The 22507-nt window shown below is 38.8% G+C and overlaps 1 protein-coding gene across 50 annotated transcripts in view; it reads right to left on the reverse strand.

Annotated features, from left to right (window-relative positions):
* Window positions 1-22507, reverse strand: part of ANK2 (ankyrin 2) — a 679068-nt gene that overhangs the window by 21718 nt on the left and 634843 nt on the right. For 25 of the 50 annotated variants that reach the window (XM_058721568.1, XM_058721573.1, XM_058721572.1 and 22 more), the window contains 7 exons: window positions 20435-20531; window positions 17918-18146; window positions 16984-17109; window positions 14357-14479; window positions 12653-12685; window positions 10441-10462; window positions 1410-7658 (listed from right to left, as the gene is read on the reverse strand). In XM_058721568.1, coding sequence (XP_058577551.1) covers window positions 1410-7658; window positions 10441-10462; window positions 12653-12685; window positions 14357-14479; window positions 16984-17109; window positions 17918-18146; window positions 20435-20531 — 6879 coding nt within the window. The remainder of the gene's footprint in view (window positions 1-1409; window positions 7659-10440; window positions 10463-12652; window positions 12686-14356; window positions 14480-16983; window positions 17110-17917; window positions 18147-20434; window positions 20532-22507) is intronic. The other 25 variants (XM_058721591.1, XM_058721610.1, XM_058721597.1 and 22 more) reach the window with 3 other exon arrangements.

Below are 22507 nucleotides of genomic sequence, written 5' to 3' on the forward strand. Positions count from 1 at the left end.
AACTGCTTCCATATCTCTTTAATCAAGACTAGCCACTGGACATATTATAGAAGTCAATGATTTCTAGTAATTAATTTTAGGACTTTCTTTTTAAATTATCTAAGAAGATACTGCCCACCGGAAGATAATCATCTTGTTCATCAAACAACAGAAAAATCATAAATGGGATGCAGAAGTGGAGTAACTAGTTAGGACCTCCACTATTGCCTGTGGTAGCACAGATCGCTTCCAGGTCATGTCTGAAAGAAACCACATCCAAGATTCATAAGAGACACAGATCATGGGTTAATCAGGCCATCCTGTGTTTTTTCAGTGTGGCCAGAAACAACATCTTCCTTGGTCCTGGTGACCTTGGAAGAAGGGAAGATAAAAGCACATGTATGTGTGTCTGTTGTTTCAATAGGTACCTATGTCTTTTGTGAAATTTTTGTCTGCTTACTACTAAGTAAGCTATATATATATATATATATATATATATATATATATATATATATATATACGTATATATATATATATATATATAGTACTTCCACAAATTGTAATTTTCCCATTCATTTTTTTAACCTCAATTAATGAACGGGCAGCATTTTAGGCATCATGACATTTTCTCATAACACAAACATAAGAATAATAGTCTTTATTGTAGAGATACTGGAAGACCAGAGGCTACTTCTCAAAGCCATCTATGGTTTCCTTTTTTATAATTCAAAGGGCCATCATCCTCTCTCACAGTCACTTAAATCATGCAAAGTTTGAGTTTTTGTTGTCTGCTTTATCTGATAAGAGTAGATTCTTCATTCACCTACTACTAAAACAAAAAGTACATTTTTACCTTATATTTGTTTGCTTAAAGTGTTTACCAATGGTATCTGAAATCCAACCTTTTGAATCAAAAACAGATCCACAACAACTGGAATTTCAGGGTAATGTGAAATCTTCTTGGGCAAATGGCTTCCTAATGATTATAGAATTATTAAGTACAGATTATTTTAAAGTATTTAAGGGTAAGAAGAAAAAGCAACGAATCCTTACCATATGAAACAAACCCCAATATATTCATGTGCAAAAGCCAAAGTGCTTAATTTGAGGCTAAGCCTGGGACTTCAGAGCAACAAAACTCAAAGCTTGCATGGCCTCACGTGCAGCGGCTCGAGAAAGGCAAGATCACCATTGCCTGTTTATCATGTTTATGTTTTCCATAAGCATTCTCATTACTCAATCTTGAGATTGTTTTCATAGACAAAAGTACACAGAGAAAGCACAAAACACAAAGGGCTTACACAAACGCAGTAACCACTACAGAAAGCTTAAAGAAAATGAGACACAAATCACCAAATAAAAGATATACAAAAAACTATATAAAATTTATGACATGCGTAGCACAGGGAATCCCAGTGGCTGGCAAATACCTTCAGCATGGTCATGGCCATTTTCATCAGGGATGCGTTCAATCAGAGTCTCAATGGACTCATCCCAAATGGGCCTTGTGTCAAAGATGTCCTCAGGAATTGAATGCTCGTTCTCAACAGGTGGCAGATTTTCAATTACTGAAACTTCCAGGGCACTACTACTTTCATCATCTGACACTAATTCTTGTTCCCTTTCTGACTGGGTAAGTCTATCTACTAACTTTGAAGCCTCGTCACTAATCTCCTCAAAGAATTCTATGGAGTTCCTGTAAAGGTCAAAGAAATGCTCCTTACTTTCTTTTGTGGGGCTCACGGCCCCCTTGCAGGAAGATGTGGTGCTTTTGCTCTTAACTGGCAATCGGGATGTAAATATCTTTGGTCTTGCGGCCCCCTCTTCTGATTCTAACTCAAGCTCCTCTGCCCTCTCTCTGCTTTCTGTTTCTGCCTCAGTGTAACTTTCAGTTTTTACTGGACATTTGGTCTTTGAGTCCAAAGGACTGGCATCAGATTCAGATTTGCTTCTACTATCTGGTGCTCTGCTTGTCATGTCCTGACCCTGAGGAGCCACTGTTTTCTGGAGAGATGAATCTAGATGCGAAAGCTGCTGCTCTACTCTTTGGACAGGTGTTTTCACGGGGATTTTAGACTTTGGTTTCGTTTCATCCTCTTTACTTTCCTCATCCAGGCTGGGTAAAAAATCTTCAGAAAGGGAATTCTCATACTCCACAGATGGAGGCTCTGTGGCTGACGTGGGTATAGTCCTTACAGGAATTTTGGATTTGCTTTCAGTAGAAGGCACATTCTCCATGGGTGCAGTAGGGATTTCAATTACTGATTTCTGTTCCTCTGGGGAAGAATCAGGAGAATCATCATCCCGATCTGAATATACAGACCTAGTAACTGTGGAAAAATCTAACTGAACTTGTATGACTGGTTCAGGGGAGTCATGGCAAGATGTACGTTTCACACTGGACTTAGGAGGCATATCCCCCATATGCGTGGTGGGGAGGTCCTTGGCTCCTGCAGAAGGAGCCTCTTCTGTTGATATTTCAGTGGAGGCTGAATTCCCCATGTGGGAGTTAAGTTGAGCATCTGAAGCAGGTATTTCCTCTACTTCCTCACTCAGGTCATCTGGAAGTAAGTCTGCTTCATCACTCACTGTTTCTTTTGATTCCGAGAGAGCTAGTGACTCAGCTGATGTCTCCCGTTGTGGGGGCTCAGCCGCAGGACTCCCTTCTTTCATGTCTTCAGAGAGAGTCTCTTCCCTGGATTCTTGCCCAATTTGGAAAAAGTGAAAACTTTCATCTGCATAGGACCTTTTGGTCATATCAATGGCACCACTTCGGGTCATCTCAAACAATTTTCCTTCCTGAAAGAGAAATGGATTTTGCTCACTGGTTGGAGTCCCCTCTTCAGTTGGGGTCCTTGCAGGAGTGGTGTCAGGGGTGGTGCCCTGTGACTGTCTGTCTACCATCAAACCAAATATCTTCTGCTCTTCCTCTTTCACTCGAGCTTCAAAGGCTTCATCATCCTCACGGATTTCACTCCAGGAATCAGAATCCACATCGGTTTTTGTGATGATGACTTTGCTAATTTGTTCACCAATGACTGCTGCTGTATTTGGTATAGAAGGCTCTAAAGATGAGGGGCCTTTCTCTGATTGCGGTTCCCACAAGGTGCTTTCTTGTTTGGATTCTTTTTCCATATTTTGGTTCTCAAAATTAGATTCTTCACTTGAAATAGTTCCACTGGAGGAGCTTGTTACCACTACATCTTCGACAGAGGATTTGATGGGAACAGAATACACTTCAGAAGAGTGAAAACTTGTGTGTCCTGCATCTGTTTGGGTTTTGCTTTCTTCACTGGAGAAAAAAGATTGGGAAGGAACATTTTCATAAGGGCTTATTATTTGAGGATCGTAGATTTCATCAGTCTCAGCTGGGTCAGACACAGGAACATCCATGGACAATTTATCGGTTTGAGTAGTAATCGACGAGTCTTGAGTGGAATAGTCCTTTGGTGAGTTCTCAAATTCTTGGTCAGTTTTGGTGTCTTCCATTTTTGAAGAAGATGGAGAGGCGATGTCTTCATCTAATTCTTTTCCTTCAGATGCTGGACAATGAGGAAAAGAGGACAAAGATGAAGAGCTTTCACTGGGGTAATCTACTTGTAGAGATTCCACTCTAGAAACATTAAGCTCTTCTCCTGTGTTTTTGTCATCAGTGTCTTGGAGAGGTAATGATTCTTTATGGATAACTAGCTGCTCATTGATTTCTCCTCCATTGGGGCTGCGGAGACCTGAAGATACAGGAGTTACTGAGCCGCTAGGACTCCCAGCCTCACACCCATGGCCATCACAGACTTCTGGTTGATCAGCACATCTATTCAGATCATCATAAGATGTATCTGGGCCACTGGAAGAAATGGTATGACTGTCTTCAGGTATGTGGGGTTCATGATCTTTTTCTTCCTCTGATTTACCCGATTCTTCCTGAGTATCTTCATTCATCTTGAAAGTATATTGTTTGGAAACAATAGGTTGAAACTGTACTTCTTCAGGACTAGAATTGGAGTCTATGCTGGATGGAAGTGGGGAAGGAGGCTGCACTCGAATAACTGGCTCTGGTATGAGGCCTGAGTCAGCACCTTGTTTCAGCTGTGCCAATTCAGGTTCACTTTCTGAGGAAGAAGAGGCCTTTCTGCTCTCTGATGTTACTACCACAGGGACATTGCTTTCATCCTCTACACTCTCCATATGTTTTGGTTCATCCACACCTGCTAAACAGTCAGCATCTGGGTCAGAGGATGAAGAAGATTCTTCTTGCTTGGGTTCTTTTCTGTAGTCCCTTTTCTGCTTTGCTTCTTGTTCAAGTTCATCAAATGTTTTGATTTTGGTCACCATTTTAAACATTTCCTCTTCAGGTGTGAATCTCTTTTTCTCCCCATTTTCCAAGTCATCCTCCTCTGCACATTCATGAATTACAGCTGGTTTGGGTGTGCTTGTATCTGTGGCTTTGGGTGTAACCTCATAGCTAATTTCTTCAGAGCTGGGGGTGTCAGGAGAAAGGGGGCTCTTCCCTGAGCTCTCTACCAGTGATGTCTGCTCAAGACTGTCATCTTCAGCACTGCCGTCCGGGTCTCGGAGCAGCCGGGACCGCATGGAGGCCACTTCCGTGAAGATTTCTGTTTTGGCTACGGCTGCAGGAAGAGGAAAGTGACTTGGGAGAACTCCAGCCTTCATCTTTGGTTCCACAGGACTGCTTTCAAGAGAGTCACGGCAAGGGGATTCTTTCAGAGGACTTGGCTCCAGAGAATCTGGAGTTTTGTGTGAGGAGTTATCCTCTAGCACAGGGCTGGCTTCCAGGGAGTCTCTGTGGCTCACTGCAAATGATTCATCAGCACCAGGGCTGAGGACCTCACTATCTCGGCTAGGGAGTGCAAGTTCTAACCCTTGGGGACTTCTAGCTACTCCCTGGGGCTTTGATTCAGCCCCTGTGCCTGTCTTTACAGAAGCATCAGGCAGTGGAGAGGACTTGGTCTCATCTGAGGGCTCGGTGGTTGTGGATTTCTGAGCTTCAGTATCAGTTTGTGTCTTGTGGGCTGAACCACCATATGTAAGTTGACCCTCATCAGAGGATGCTTCCTCAGGCAATTCTTTGGGTGTTTCTTTTGCTAACACACTACAGCTGCCAAGGGAATCATCTTCTTGTTTGGGGCGTGTGTCTTTGGAAGGCTCTAGGGTGGTCTCCTTCAGCAAACACTCAGCTGAGGGCTCTGTGCCTTCAGTGACTAGAGCACCTTGCTCTTCAGAACCATCAGTAATGTCTTTTATTGAGGGATGTTCTTTTTCAGAACGAATTTCTGTTGGTGCTTCTAACTTGGTAGGTTCGCTTATTTCCCCAATTTGCTCCTCATTTTTCTTTGGTGAGAAAGAAAGGCTTTCTGGGCTTGTCTCAGGGGTCTCTGCTAGGCCCTCATGCTTGTAGCTTTCTTCTGAACTAATCTGAGGGGTCCCTTCCATTAGGCTGCCACATGGAGAACCTGCCACCCCTTCAGGCTTTAGGCTCTCAGAACTGCCATCCAAAGCACCACTTTGTAAAGACAGAGCTGGAAGAAATTCATCTTTCATGTAATCTAGTGGAAATGTTGTGTTGAAAGGACTAGTGAGCACTTGGTCTAGGTGAAGCTGTACTTCTTCAGTCTCCTCACTCATTCGGAACTGTTGGTATTTGTCATTGTCTTCCAATTCTTGCTTAATGACATCAGAAAAGTCAGTGGAGGTCTTCCTGTCTGGGCTGATCTGGAGATCCAGGTCTCCCTGTTCATCAGCCAGCTTTTCTTTGGGGACTTCGCTCTCTTTATGGCTTTCTTCTTCTGGTGCTGACTGAACAGGTTCAGGTGTTTTGTGGCCAAGAACTTTCTCCTTCTCTACAGCTACCTCTTCTCTCTTAAGCCCTATGGAGGAAGCACGGACCGCTCTTTTGGATTCGGTAACTCCCGTCACCACAAATCTCTGACCTCGTTTGATTGTGTGACTCTCTGTTTTCTGTGTTTCTCTCTGGGTTGGCATCTGCCCCTTTTCTTTTTCTACCCGAACTTTGCCTTTTTCTTGTGGCTGCTTTTGTTTTGCGGATTTGTGCTCAAAGAGTCCAGTCTTATGTTTAGATGGGTCCTGACCTGACTGGAAAGCCTTCATCAACTCCCGAACAGACATGGTCTCCTCGATTCTTTCTGTTTTTGAGGTGGGGGATACAGGTGGTTGCTTTTCTGTTTTCCCAGAAGGCGACACAGGCAAGTGTTTCTCAGTTTTCCCAGAGGTTGATACAGGTGGATGCTTTTCCATTCTTCCAGCTGGTGATACAGGCAAGCGTTTTTCTGTTCTCCCGGGTGATACTGGGGCATGTTTCTCTGTTCTCCCAGAAGGCGATACAGGTGGGCGTTTGTCCATTTTACCTGAAGGTGAAACAGGTGGGTGTCTCTCTGTTTTTGTAGATGACACAGGGGAGTGTCTTTCAGTTTTTGTCGAGGGTGACACAGGTGAGTGTTTCTCAGTTTTACTTGATGATGACACAGGTGAGTGCCTTTCAGTTTTTGCAGAGGGAGAAACAGGGGAGTGTTTCTCAGTTTTACTTGATGGTGATATTGGAGGATGCCTTTCAGTTTTTGTAGAGGCAGAAAGAGAAGAGTGTCTTTCTGTTTTAGAAGAGGGTGATGCTGGTCCATGCCTCTCTGACTTTGGAGAGGGTGATACAGCTGGATGTGTCCTGTGGGTTATCTTTTTTGGCACATCCTCTTTGCCTTTGACGCGGACAGGCAACTTGCTTCGACCTTTTTGTTCATCTTCCACTCGTTTCTGAAGGGCCTTTACTTTGTCCTTTATGGAACCAATGGGAGTCTCTTCTATCAAAGGTGAAGTGGCCTTTACGGTGGGAAGAGGCTCAGGGGCTAAACCGGTGTCTTCATCTAATGACTCTTCGGAACTACATTTTTTAAGTTCACTTTTTTCTGTACTACCTTGTACGCTTTCCTCTTTTTGTTTCTGTTTTTCTTTTAATTTCCTTCTCACTGGCTTCTTTATGCCCAGGCTTGGTTTGTGTTGTTTCTGTGCACTCTGTGTCTCACCGGGGGGTGCGTCTTTCCCTTCATTTTCAGAGCCCCTGCCCACAGCCAGGGCCTCACATTTCTCCCCTGCTATCTCTTGAGCTGTCTGCTGTTTCTTTTCATGAGGAGACACATATGACTTTAGATCCTCAGTAAGGTAGTTCACTAGCCCAGTTGAGTCTTTCTCTACTTTTACGTCACCCTCTTTATCTATTCTAACTTCTACACATGGGTATTCGGTGATTTCTAAGGGTGCCTTTAGCTTAGCCTCCTCTATTTCCTCATCACTGACAATTACCCATTCCTCTTCCACTAATTCTCTCTCCGACTGAGACCTCGGCACACTGCCTTCATCTCTCGTGCAGGTTCCACTTCTCAGGATTTCGTTCACTTTCTCTAAGTCCTCTTTAACTCTTTCAACAATTTCAAAAGGCTCTCCTGGCTCTTCCTCAGCAGCCTTCACCAGCTCCTTCACTTTGATAGAACCTGCCCTATCAGACACATCTGTGGTCAAGATGGCGGTCATTTTGATCAAATCTTGTTTCATCTCAGAAACTTCAGAGAGCAAGTCCGGACTGGCTAGGACAGGAACTTCATTAACCAGATGACTTTTCAGGACAGATGTTTCTGTAGATTCTGTCTCATCATCTTTGATGTGAATGAAAAACATTGAAAGTAAAATGGAAATCAAAAAATATATTGGCAAATGTAATCAGGACTGAAACAACACAGTGTCTTTTCCTGTTGTGGCGGGAGGGACAACAAAATGGGCTGGGAATGGTGGATCCACAAGGTCTCAGGATACAAAAGCAAAGCAAGGCTAACGGAAAAAAAACTGAAAAGGAAAAATGAGCAGGAAATAACTTGCTTAATTTTCTCACTTGTAGCACATTCACACATACAACAAAGCTGTAACAAATAGCCAAGACAGACACACACACACACACACCATCACAGATCACAACAAAGAACGAACGCAGTGAAATTACACAGAGGTATCTCAAGATTGTTCAGATGTTACAGATCAATGTTGAAAAAAATATAAACATGGGAAAAAAAGGAAAAAAGCATTAGAAATTGCAGAAAGTTGATTTCCTCTAGGAGAAAGCCAGTAGTAGCAAACTCAGAATGCCTTCTAATGATGTATATGTGTTTTTTAATCATATAAAAAATCTGGAATTCAGTATGTTTTGTTCTGCCAATATACAATGACTATATTGAAGATGTCTGAATCAGCTGCAAACCGGCATTTCATCTAAGGGAAATTCACACCTAACAATGAAACAAATGGTCTGGTGCTAAGAGGCATGGTCCTTTCCTTGGAGCAACCTCCTGGTTTAGACACATAACAGACAGACCAAGGAGGGAAAAAAGGAAAGGAAAGGAAAACAAGAAAACAACCAAACAACAACTGTGATTAAACATATATGTGAGTCCAAAGTTAAAATGTGATGCATGGCAATCCAAATCAGAGACAGTCACACAGGACACACGCACAGTTTATGTAAGCCAAGTTATTTCCATGCAAAGCAAAGGTGGAGGAAAACTGGTGGCCAAGGTGGCCTTGCTGAAATGCACGGGCAGGAGGATGGGTTGGAAATTAGAACAAGTATGTAAAACGTTACTGTGGTGAGGCGTATTTAATTCCACACAAGTCTGTACCTAAGGCGCTGAGTGTCTTATATTTGAGGTATAGGTAGTGGGGACCTGCACCCATTCACAGCAAAAAAGGAAAACTCAAACTCGTTTAGGATTTGCTCTTGAAAAGAACTGGGAAAGTGTCTCTTCAATAGAACCCTTCTTTAGAGATAATTTTACACCTAGATGAAGATCATTTAATGATTGTCTTTAAACTAAAAGAAAACCAAACACGAGTCTATATTTAAGCTTTAAAATATATTTATAACACCTAGAATCTGGGTCATCATAGCAACACAGTAACTTTTTTTTTCTTTTTTAAATGACTCAGCTGTGGGGGGGGGGGGGGATTGTATTAAATTTTAACTTCTACTAGCTAGCATTCAAGGAACAAAAGAAAGGCCATTTAAATAAACCTAGTAGCCCTGAAGAAGAAAGCAAGATAATAAAACAAAATCCCTTTTTAAGAAAAGGAGTTAATTAATGCAATAATGTCACTTTTTTAACAAATAAAAGTGCCTTGAGAGAATCAGTACTTGTTGAGGAGACATACTCTGTGAATATGCATATATAATGATATATTAAAATAATTTATATTGATGTAAATTTATTCAAGTATAAGCCAATGAAAACATTCAGAATTTCAAATAATCTAGTCCTGAATGTCAATTTAATATAAGAGCAAAGAGACTCAATCAAAAGTATTCCAATAACTTAGTTGTAATTTACATTGTACTAAGTCTTCAAAAAAAAAAAAAACAAACCAAAAAACCCCAAAAAAACCCCAGATCATTGCACAGGGTCAGATGACCATATCTAGTGGTCATTAAACATGGTTCTATGTTTCCTCCTTTTGGAATTAGCACCCTGAAATACAGTGAATAAAAATGAATTTTTAAATGAATAAACGTTAAAAATTGGTATTTTTTCCCCTAAACCATTTGGGGCATAAAAACAAAAAAGAAACCTGAAAAATTCAACTTTTTCCACACAAGAAGCCAGAAACAGGCCAAAACACTAAACTGTTAATGGATTGCTACAAACCCGAAACGAGTTCTAAGACAGCTCTCTTAAGGTCTGTGAAAACCAGTTGTGTCTGTACTAAATTATGTTTGGGATTTGCACCATTATTTAAAGTTAGCCCTATAATGGCACACTGTTGTGATTAATAATTTCATCCAGGAGTTTTTGATCTTTGCATTCTTGGTTCTTTTTTTTTCTTCCCCAGAAAGTTTTCACAAAAGTCCGTTAGACCTCAGCCCTAAAGAAGTCAGTTACACTTCACCACAGTAAGAGGTGCTAGGTGGTGGGGGTGGGGGGAGGGTTAGCTTTAGCTGAGAACTATTAAGACAGTATCACTTTTGCAGGTGTAGCCTACAAAAATAATGAGCCCTCTGCCCAAGTCAGTGTTGCTTGATATAAAAAGTGATACTGTCATGTCAGTGCTTAAAAAAAAAATGAGATGACAATGTTATGCTAACAAATGGACAAAAACGGTAGGGTGGGTTTCTAAACAAGCATAACAGCAGTAGCAGGGTTAACAGGGGTATCAAAAGAAAGTGAATGCTTAGATGAATAATAATTGCATTTTACTGCTAATTAGCTCATTAAGATATTTTTGTAATTTAACTGGCCAAGCTGCTTTTCTAAATATACATTAATGATTAATAAGGACAATATAAAAATATAATAATTATAGTGGTTAGTAATGGCAACTAGCTTGCATCTTAATTCATGCTTCTCTTTATTGTAGCCAGCTTTCAAACAAATTCAATTTTATTTAAAATCTTACTTTTTTCTGATGTCATATCGATCTGAAAGAAAAGATACACAAATTGAATGGTTACAAATTGCGTCTTGTTTCACAGCCCCTGATGTGCAAGTAAGCTCCTATTGATAATCACAGCCATGGGGAGACACCATAAACCAGAGGAAGGTCAGAGTAATTTGCTACAGTTCTTCCTGAGAGTCTCCTGGATTCTTATCATAACTTTGAAAAAACAAATCTCCTTTCTAGGCACTATAGGTGGAAAGTACTTTTTAACATGACATTCCTAGGAAGATGTGATCCAGGGTGTGTTTGATGTTAGAAATACATATTTATTAGGTGAAAGGCCAGGAAAAGTGCAAAATAGGGGTTAGACAGTGTCAATTTAGTTGTGAAAAAGAAGGAAAGAACAAAGAGCATGCCAGGTAATACATTCTACAGAAGTAGTTTCAGTGTCATTAATTACAAGCCAAAATTCCAAATCCTGAAAAGGATCCAGGAAACTGGATCTACTGCCCTGAACAGCTCCTGAGAATACTCAATAGAGAAATCATAAACCTAACACAAGAAACTCACTTAAACACAGCAAAAATGGTTTGAGGGGCACCTGGGTGGCTCAGTCGGTTAAATGTCCGACTTCGGCTCAGGTCATGATCTCACAGTTTGTGGGGTCAAGTCCCATGTCAGGCTCTGAGCCATCAGCCCGGAGTTGAGCTGAGCCTGGAGCCTGCTTCAGATGCTGTGTCTCCCTCTCTCTCTGCCCCTCCCCCACTTGGGCGCGCGCATGTGCACGCTCGCTCTCTCTCTCTCTCTCTCCCAAATAAATGTTAAAAAAAATGGTTTTAAAACTGCATTGCTCTTCTAAGAAGGTGTGTAGGTCCAATTTTGAACAGCTCTGGTGATAGAAGCACCAAGTGCAGGAGGGAAACGGAATATGTGAGCCAAAAGAGTGACTCTCCGGTTGAGGGAAAGGATGACATCAGTCTTGTTGCAGTGTACTATGTATATGGTTACACATGGTGGGACCATGAGTCTATAATCACCCCTTTTGTCCTGCTCCACTGCCAGAGTAGGAGGAAAAGTGAATTCAGGGGGATCCTCTGCACTGAAAAGGCCTTACATTTTGGGCTGGTGAGTACAAGAGTATTTATTATATTTTTCTTTATGTTTTTGTATTCCAAATCCATCAGAGTAACATTAAAAATATAAAACTAGTATTATTGAAAACATTTATGTGCAATTATTAACAACTGCATTTGTCTATCTTAGAAACAGGAACCAGCATGTAAATAGGAAAGGAGAAAGTATTTCCCAATGATTTCTTTCATTTCTATGATAATGTTTGGGCACCTTCAAATCTTTATAAGGAAAACAAACACATGTGCCTGAAGAGGTCTAATTCAAATGGTTCTTTATTCAAGGTAACCTCTCTAAGACTCGCTTTCTTCACCTATGATATAGCATCTATGATATGACAGCATAGCCCTCACAGGGCAATTGTGAGACATTAGTGCTAATGAGGTACGTGGAGCACTTAATAAAGAATCTATTTTATGAGAAATGCTCATTAGTAGAGATCTGCATTATAATATTATAGGCTAATGGTTGAGCTATACACTCAAAACTTATAGTTTTTGGTCTCAGTGGTTCTCAAACTTTGTGGTCCTAAGCCTCCTTTACACTCCTAAAAAGGGACTGAGAACCTTGAAGAACTTCTGTTTATGTTTGATATACACAAGTAAATATCTGTTTCATGCATTAAAACTGAGAAAATGCTAGAACCCAAATATACACAAGCAATATGCCAGAGTCAGAGTGATGATATCATCATATGTAATGCAGTCCCCCCCGGAAGACTCCTCCACAGCTTGTGGAGATATGGGAAATAAAAGGCAAATAATGTCTCAGTAGCATTAAAAACAAGTTTTGACCCCCAGACATCTCCAGATCAACCTTTGAGAAATGAAATAATAGTCTGACCTTCAGTAGTTGGTAGGGAAACATATATTACTGCACAGAGACAGGGTAACAATTTACAGGGGAACACTTTACTATTCTTTGAATTGAGTCTACGAGATGAGATGAGAAGACAGAGGCTCAGAGAGGTTAAGAAAAACCGTGACCCTTCAATTACTAACAACTGTATAACCCTTCTTAGAGCACAGGTTAACTACATGTTCTTCTTAATGGTTAGACCAAATACAGCCATCAACAAGCAACAGCGTCATATAATTACCTCTTCCTCCTGTTCTTGATCTGACTCTGATTCCTTGCCGCCCCAAGATGCCATGCAAGACAGAAAAAAGAGCAGAAAGAGTAGACAGGATTTAGAAGAAAAGAAAAGATTAAATATGTTGCCAACAAACATCAACAGGCAAGCATACAGACAGCATACTTTTTTTTTTTTCCTAAGAGCTTATAGAAGACAGGCACAAAAATTTAAAAAAAGGATTGATTTAAATGCCAAAGTCTGTAGATTCAAGAGGCAAAAGAACCAACATTATATTCTAATTTATTAGTCAAAGGAACTAAAATTATAAATATATTCATTTCAGATACTAGGTTACTAGCAGCCTTAAGGCTTGACATTTAATGGATTTGATGCCGATGTCTACAGAAATGATGATGAATATCCCAGTCATTACAGATGCTGGCTGAAAATCTTAAAAGCCACAAAAAAACATACGGTGAATATATTTTGAATATACAGGTAATATTTAGAAGTTCTATTATAATAAGGAACTACTAAATTCTAAAGTATATCTGAAGTGTATAATGTCGGCATTATTTTCTTTTTTGCTTTGAGCTGCTAAATGGAAAGCTGTCCTGGACCATCACAGCATTAATAATATGTACTGACTTAGAAATACAGTGTAACAATACAGCAAATTCTTTCTTTCATCGCACATTGAAGCTCACTGAAATCGGAGACAAAGTTCATTCATTTTTATATGTCACCCAGGTGGACTGCACAGAAGTATATATGTTGTTATGGTTTTTATATGGCATTCTGTTTCAGTGACTCACAAATCTATAAACTGAAAGTACATTTCGTATCAACTGGAGTGAGATTAGATTATGCTCATTTGGATGGATACACCTATTGCTCTATTCTAACTACTGGAATAACATGTAAGTTTACATGTACAGCTAATGTTTCGTTTTTATCACAGAATCAGAATTTGCAATATTAAAACATGATGCTATGAGCTTTTCTCTATGTGACTCATCTCTATTTACAAGAACAACTGGTTAAGAAAAATAGACCATCATGGGTTAAAAAGAAGTGTAGCAAATGCTTTTTTTGTGGAGTCAAGATTTAGGGTTTTAAATGTGTTTCTACTTCTCCTCCAAGTCTCACCTGCCACTACTCACCCTCCACCCCAACCTCTAGTACACACTCTGACGACCTGCTGCAGCCCCCTATAGGCTGCCACGTGTGAGCTTTCTATGGAAAAGATAATGGTTAAAATTGTTCTAAGTAATCAAATAAAGTTATCCCCGACATTTAATTCATTCGGTTGTCATTTTCAACTTGATCAGAGTAAGCAAGGAATTCTGTAATGGTGAGAGGTTTAAATAGAAAGTAATATCTGGCGGGGTGCCTGGGCGGCTCAGTCAGTTAAATGTCCTACTCTTGATTTCAGTTCAGGTTGTGATCTCACAGTTGTGAGATCGAGTCCTGTGTCTGGCTCTACACTGAGCGTGGAGGCTGCTTAGAATTCATTCATTCATTCATTCATTCATTCATTCATTCATTCTCTCTCTCTCTCTCTCTCTCTCTCTCCACCCCCCAACCCTCAAAATAAATAAATAAACATCTTTTAAAAATGACTGTTATATGTGCTTGCATTCAGTGCTTTTGCTTTTATTTATTTTAAAGGATTTGAAAATTAAATCCTATACAGACTGAAGTGCACTACAGCAGATTTGACAATACCTTTGTATAAATTGGCAGGGTGATGTTTAAGTTGCAAATAGCTTGATGCACCAGGCCTCTTGTGGATTTGGGCTCTTTCATAAATGATAGTCGCCCGCAAGGTTCCTGAGTCGTATCACGTACCTTGAAGGAAAAAGGCATACATGCTTCACCCAGATATGATGTATATAATTTATTTTAATTAGAGGATACTCAAAAGAATCAGGAAGAAATAAATTCATTGATAATGCCAAGGATTTAGAGGTGTTCCTTTCTTTTGCTATTATCATTTAGAATGACTTTAAAAAAATCATTCGGCTTTTAAAAAATTGCTGTAAGATATACATAAAATTTACCACGTCCATTTTTACACTTACCATTTTTAAGTGTTCAATTTAGTGGCATTAAGCACATTCACAAACTTGTGCAATCATTACTACTATGCAGAATTTTCCATGATCCCAAACAGAAACTCTGTACCCATTAAGCAAGAACTCCCCATTCTCCTCTTTTGCCAGCCCTCAGTCACCTCTATTCTACTTTGTGTCTCTATCAGTTTGCCTCTTCCAGGTACCTTGAATAGACAGTTATACAATACAAAGGATAGAGTTATCCTTTTGATTCTAGGTTATTTTACCTAGCATAATATTTTCAAGGTTCAATCATATTGCAACATATATCAAAGTTTCATTCTTTAAAAAAATTGTGCTAAAATATACATAATATAAAACTTACCATGTCAACCATTTTTACACACAGTTTTTAGTGGCATTAAATACATTCACGTGGTTGTCCAACCATCACCCCCATTCATCTTTGGAAGTTGTTCATCTTCACAAACTGAAACCCTGTTTGCATTAAACAATAGCTTCCCATTCCTCCCTTGCCTCCCTCCCCTGGCAACTACCATCCTGTTTTCTGACTCTATGCACGTGACCACTCTAGGTACCTCATGTAAGTGGAAACGTTGAATATTTGTCCCCTTGTGTCTGGCTAATTTCACTTAGGATATATCCTCGAGGTTCCACCATGCTATAGCTTATTAGCTTATATCAGAATTTCATTCCTTATTATGTGGATGAATAATATTCCTTTGTATGTATATACCATATTTCATTTATCCATTCACCTGTCAATGGATATTTGGGATGTTTCCACCTTTTGGCTGTTGTGAATAATGCTCTTATGAACACTGCTGTGCAAGTGACTGTTTGAGTCCCTGCTTTCAGTTCTCTTGGGTATACACCATACACCTAGAAGTTGAATTGCTGGACCATATGCTAATCTATGTTTAAATTTTTGAGGAATCATCAAACTGTTTTCCACAGTGGCTGCATCATTTTGTATTCCCACCAGCAATGATCAAGGTTCCAATTTCTCCACATCCTTGCCAACATGTGTTAGTTATTTCATTTTTTAACAATGGCAAACCTAATGGGTACAAAGTGGTATCTCATTGTGGTTTCAATTTGAATTTCCTTAAGCTGTTGAGCATCTTTTCATATGCTTATTGGGCATCCATATAACTTCTCTGGAGAAATGTCTAAGTCCTTTGCTCATTTCTGTGTTTGGTTGTTTATAGAATGACTTTTGCACATCAACAATACCAAGTATTAGCTTAGTTATACACCCATTTGTGTTAAATGGATCCATTACCACTCGGCAGTTATAGCTTAACGTGATGATCTACAGAACTTATCTTTAAGCAGGCAAAACAATCAAACCAGAAATGGCACAACAAAAGACTCAGAGGAGATCTGGGGAAAGCTTAATAGATTTTTTTAAAAAGTTAAAAGAGGTGTACTGACATATACTTGGAAAATAATAAGGGATTAAAATAAGTCACTGCTGACAAACCGTTTGGAATTAGTAGTCTAAAGTCAGTGTAATAAAAACTGATGGAGACCAGCTTCTATCTTGTGAGGATTGAACATTATTAGGACTTCTAGAACAGTGAAATACACTGAGAAATAAGAAAAAAATGAGTGACTGGAGAAATAGATAACAGAATTATTACTTCCTTTTAATTTCATGAATCTCTCCATCACACATTTTTGTCCCTCTTTATAATTGGACTCTAGAATGAAATGTGTGTCCATTAAGGCCAAATTCCTAACTTGGATTAACATTCTTAAACAGGGACAACAGATTCATGGTGTACTGAAGTGTCTCCATAAATGTTTGTTGGATGAATTTTTGAAAATATATCCAATTCACAGCTCTATCTGGGATAATTTCTCACTAGATTAAGTGAGATCCTGGGTCCTTTGAGAGCTTCTATTACAAAATATTTTCACTTAGAACTCTTTTGGTCTCCACATTAATGATATTCATGCATCTTTAAAAATTAAGCATAAATATTTAAAAGAAATATAGTAAAAAAGAAGAAAGAGACTTCTTTCAAAATTTGGGACAAATGGCCAGTTTTTCTAAATAACGAATTGACTATCTGTCCTAATTCTCAGCCTTATGAATTTGAACCTCAAAAATAAAAGTGTTTGGTTTTAGAGGACTTTGAAGTTTCATAGATATGGTTTAAAAAAATTACTGGAAATCATTGAAAAGCAAATATTATCTCCTCCTAAAGGAAATCAAATCCTTACTTGATCTTAAATAAAAGGCATTGCAAAATTTCATGTATATATTACCTTGACAAAGAGAGGAAGTCGGTTTTCTTTAAAGGCAAAAAAACTGAATATATGATGTTGGCCACTCTTGGTTAATGGCACCAGGTTGCCAAAACAATCAACATAGATTGGTTTTCCTTCTAGTACCTGATGAAAACAGAGAAAAATAACATATAGTATAATAGCTATAATTATCATGTGTTATTTACATAAAAAAAGTGGTGATGCTACTTGGACCATGAAAATTCTTAAAATACACATATATAATCTTTAAATTGCTGACTGACATTTTTGTCTTATCGGTGAGAAAGCATGCGTTAGTACCCCCTTCCTCTTCTTACTGGTATAGGAATTACAGGAATCTTCAAATGCATGGTGGCAGTTTTAATGTTTTCATTTCTAATAGTTTCATGTTACCCCTCCAAAACCAATATCTCTTTAAGTCCCACATTTAAATTTCTGACTGGGTAATTTTTGACATCATAATGAATCAGGTTACTTGACTTCAAAATCCAAAGGCCCACTGGTAAAAAAAAAAAAAATCCAAAATAAGAAAAAGTAATGTAGAAAAGTCCTGGATATGGTACTTTCACATTTACACAAAGGATATACTTCCCAACTGCTTTCTTTACTGTTAAACAATAATAAGAAACAACAAGGAAAGATAAAGACATCTAAACTATGACAGTCAGTTATATACTTTACCAATAACTCATAATTTTTCCCAAAATAATCTTCAACAGAGTCCTTTTATCTACTCGTACACACTGAGACTGTCCCTATACGCAAACAGGTTAAGAATGGCTGATTTTGGACCTTGACCTTCTAACTGATCAAAATGTGGATTGGTCTTTTTTTTTTTATAGCTCTATTTATTAAATACTATTTTAAATATAATATATTAGTAAGGGTATAAACACCATGTCAATACAAATTATTTTTGTAAATACAGTACCTCTACATCCCTGCTTCTGGCCACCTCAGCAAAATTTTCTTGTTGTTCAAGGGTCTTATCCACCTTATCATCAGTCATGCAGAAACATCTCAACCTGGCTTCAATGGGGTCATGTGACTTGGCAAACACAACAAATTTGGCCATATATGGTACACAGATAATTTCTCTATACACTTGTGATGCAAAGGTAACAGATTCCTGGATTTGCCGACAATCTATCAGCCAGAACCTACAAAAGGAAATAAGGTAAGTTATTTGAAATTTAAAGTACAGCAGCTGAAAAACAACAACAGCAACAACAACAATCCCTTCACTGTGATCAAAACAGTCACTAAATGTTTCTTGGAAAAAGAAGGGAGTGAAGAGGGAGATGATAAGAGAAACTAAAAGGAAAGAAAGAAAGTGAAAGGAAAGGTAGAAAGATGGGAAGGAGCAAGGGAGTTCAGGGGAAGAGAGAAAGATTAGGTGTTTAAAATCAGCTATCAAATGCAGTATTTGTGATTTTCTTCCATAGAGACTCTTCTGAGTATTCAATCTTCTCAACTCTATCTCAGCACTTTAGAATCTTCTAGTATGTGAATTCAGTATTGGACATTATGACAAGTATCTCACTGAATAAGAATTTCTATTTCCTTGATTCCCTTTCCTATTCTTTGTTTCGTTTCCTGAAACTCTTTTCAATAATATCTACACAGCTTTTTTTCATCATTCTTTTCCAGTAACCTCTCCAGACACCAAGGTTGGTAAAACCATTTTAAACAATTTGCTTTTGCTCCAGAACTTCTAAATATTGAATATAATTCATAGAAGAAATTATTTGCTTGTCACCAATTTATGAGTTCTAACCCCAACTAAGTCTGTGACATTGCCTGGCAACTTTCTCCTCGGATATCATTTTATTCAGTATACTAACTTTGCTAAGCTTTTAGCAAAGCTTGAGCCCCCCCGCCCGTCATCTGAGGCCCTAAGAAAGACAACTTCACTGAAAAAGAGATCGTTGATGGACATTTTCCCAATCTGCTATGTATATGTATACATATACATATATGTATACGTATATACATATATACGTATACATATATGTATACGTATATATGTATACACTTTCAAAGGTTGTTCCACATCCTCTTGCTCTGAAACGTTTCCTCAACAATGATCACCTTCCTCCTCTTGGCTCATTTCCCATAATCTTTCAACATTCCTGAGATTTCCCTATCGTCTTGGCCTCTCTTTTCTTCAAGTTCTTGATCCATCTCTTTTCTTTTTTTACTGGCTTTGGTAAAATATATATAACAGAAAATTTATCATTTTAACCATTTTTAAGTGTAACCATACTTAAGTGTAACCATTAAATACACTTACAATACCAACTGCTTAGTCTATCCCACAAGGCCTTCTATAAACAATGCACAATCCAGCATTACTTCTGAATTATAGATTACCTGGATCATTGTTGCAACCCCCCAGGACGCTTTTGCATTCTATCTTGGCATCTTTGCTCATGTTACTCTCTTTTCCACTTTCCCAATCTGCTTATTGGGTTCCTACATATCTCATGAGTTACCTCTTCTCGGACATCCTCTACATCCCAACGCAAACACCCTCTGCTGAATTCTTTAGTAACTCTGGTGGACCTCTCATTCAAAACTTGCCATTGTCTTGCATTAGAGGGTAGATGCCTGAGTGGCAGAGCATACTGACAGAGAGCTCGAGACTCAGTAGCTGAACCTGAGTGGCTGAGACTATAAACATGGGCCATCAAACCCAGGTATTGCTGTGCACTGTTACTGAGCTATTCATGAATCTCTATTTTTTCGTTTCCCCACTAAATAGAAATTTAAGTTTTAACCACTCTCAACTTTAGTTTTCTCATCGGTAAAATGGACACAATACCTCTTGTTCTATTTAAGTCACACAGTTGTTGTAGTTGTCAAATTAAATAATTGGGAAAATGCTTAGCAATCCACTGATCCCAATGCAAATGGGAACTAAATAAACTGACTCTTGTGCGCATGACATAAAATTAGAGAGCTTCAGCTTTTAAAAGATGTGTGATATGTAAATGGATAAGACATGGGTAATGGGTAAATGTGTTAGAAGGCATAAGGGTCACTGAAACCTCTAAACCACTTAAGCCAGCCATGGCGGGCTTTGTGTTTTTATTATTCTGTTGGAAAAAGTAGTTCAGGCTATTTTTTGACAGCAGGAAATTTATCTTTCCTAAGACCTTTAGGACTGGAAAAATCAGTGGTGGCTGCTAAAACCAAAGTCAAGGTCATACAGTCAAAGCCGACAATCACTTATTTTTCTTAGATTTTAATTTGACTGGTTGTCCTTTGTTATTGTATCATCACTATTATATTTGCTGGCAGGTCTAGTTTAAAATCTGAAAATGCAGATGATCTTTAAAAGCAAACCAAAAGATGTACTTTTAAAGGATGTAAGAAACTAAATAAAACAAAAGACAATGGGGAGGGGCAATATCATAGTGGGCTTTTCTGGGCTGCATAACCATACCTGGCAGACACATTGGTTGTAAAGGAAACACATTCATTGACAAATGTTAATGGCGTAGTTCCTGTAATATCTTCCCATTGTGCAGGGGTGGTTCCACCTGAAATAATAGGATTGTTTTTAAAAAAAAATTTGGGCAAAACTCCAGACTTTGAATTGTAAAATAAAGTCACTGTGGTTCTGGCTGTGTTCACCTCTTAGTCCCACCCACCCCTCAAAATGACATATTGGAAACATGTCTAAAAACCACATGCTAAAAAATGACACACTGAAAACAAATAGCAGACACCACCTTTCGAGAAACTTAAGGGAAGTTATTTGAATAAATGCCTCAAATTACTTACCAAGTATTCTATGCTCTGACATTCTTTTTGTTTTAATGTTTCAAGTTTTTATTTAAATTCTAGCTAGCATGTAGTATAATATTAGTTTCAGAAGTAGAATTTGGTGATTTATCACTTACATATAACTCCCTAAGTGCTTACTTAGCACAACAGGTATGTCCTTAATATCCATAGTCTATCCCCTGCCCACCTCCCTCCATCAACCCTCAGTTTGTTCTCTATAGTTAAGATCAGACTAACACTCCGAAGCTTTGATTGTAATTGCTAGGCTTTGAATATATTTTAAATTGTAGCAGTTGATGATGTGAAAAGATACTTTGATCAACCAAGGAGCTGAATATTTTGTTAAGATAATAAAAAATCCAAGTATTCTTTTATTCCTGAACTTCATTTATTTTATTTTATTTTATTTTATTTTATTTTATTTTATTTTATTTTAATTTTATTTTATTTTAATGTTTTATTTAGTTTTGAGACAGAGAGAGACAGAGCATGAGTAGGAGAGGGGCAGAGAGAGAGAGACACACAGAATCTGAAGCAGGCTCCAGGCTCTGAGCTGTCAGCACAGAGCCTGACGCGGGGCATGACCTGATCTGAAGTCGGCTGCTTAACCGACTGAGCCACCCAGGCGCCCCCATATTTTTTAACTATCATATTTTATTCATATTTTAAGAAATAAAATTACTTGGGGTACCCGGGTGGCTCAGTTGCTTAAACATCCAACTCTTGATTTCAGCTCAGGTCATGATCTCACAGTTTGTGAGTTTGAGCCCTGCTTTGGAGTCTCAATCTCTCTGCATTCTTCCCCTACTTTCTCTCTCTCTCTCTCTCTCTCTCTCTCTCAAAAATAAATAAACTTTTAAAAAAAGAAATAAAATTTCTTCTCAATTTGTAGTTAAAGGCTGGTAAAAAAAAAAAAAAGGTTGGAAGATATTAAGAGCTCAATAAATACTGAAAGGTGGGTGAACACATGAATGAATGCTAAAGAAATGACCTCTATACATAGAAAAATCACCACGGAGGCTGAGGTGAACTTTCATTCTACTGGAAAATTAAGTTGGCATAGATAAGGATGAAAGAGTCTTAAAGCACTGGAAGAGGAATGTATGTTTGAGATGAAGAAAAATTGTGACTCTAAACTTTCTTTTTTTTTTTTATTTATTTTTTTTAACGTTTATTCATTTTAGAGACAGAGAGAGACAGAGCATGAATGGGGGAAGGTCAGAGAGAGAGGGAGACACAGGATGTGAAACAGGCTCCAGGCTCTGAGCTGTCAGCACAGAGCCCAATGCGGGGCTCGAACTCACGGACCGCGAGATCATGCCCTGAGCCGAAGTCGGTCGCCCAACCGACTGAGCCACCCAGGCGCCCCGTGACTCTAAACTTTCTTAAAGAAGGAAATGAGTTATAGAAAGTTCATGGAACCTTATTCTAGTAGGCCTCTAAAATATTAATTCTTAGCAGAAGCACATAACAGAGCAAAACACAAAAATCTAAACACTTTCACATATTTTTTAATTAACAAATTTAAGAAAGTGTTTAGGGGCGCCTGGGTGGCTCAGTCGGTTAAGCGTCCAACTTCAACTCAGGTCACGATCTCACGGTCTCTGAGTCCGTGAGTTCGAGCCCCGCGTTGGGCTCTGGGCTGATGGCTCAGAGCCTGGAGCCTGCTTTGGATTCTGTGTCTCCCTCTCTCTGCCCCTCCCCCGTTCATGCTCTGTCTCTCTCTGTC

The sequence above is a fragment of the Neofelis nebulosa genome, chromosome 3 (genome assembly GCF_028018385.1).
Source record: "Neofelis nebulosa isolate mNeoNeb1 chromosome 3, mNeoNeb1.pri, whole genome shotgun sequence".
Lineage (NCBI taxonomy): Eukaryota > Metazoa > Chordata > Mammalia > Carnivora > Felidae > Neofelis > Neofelis nebulosa.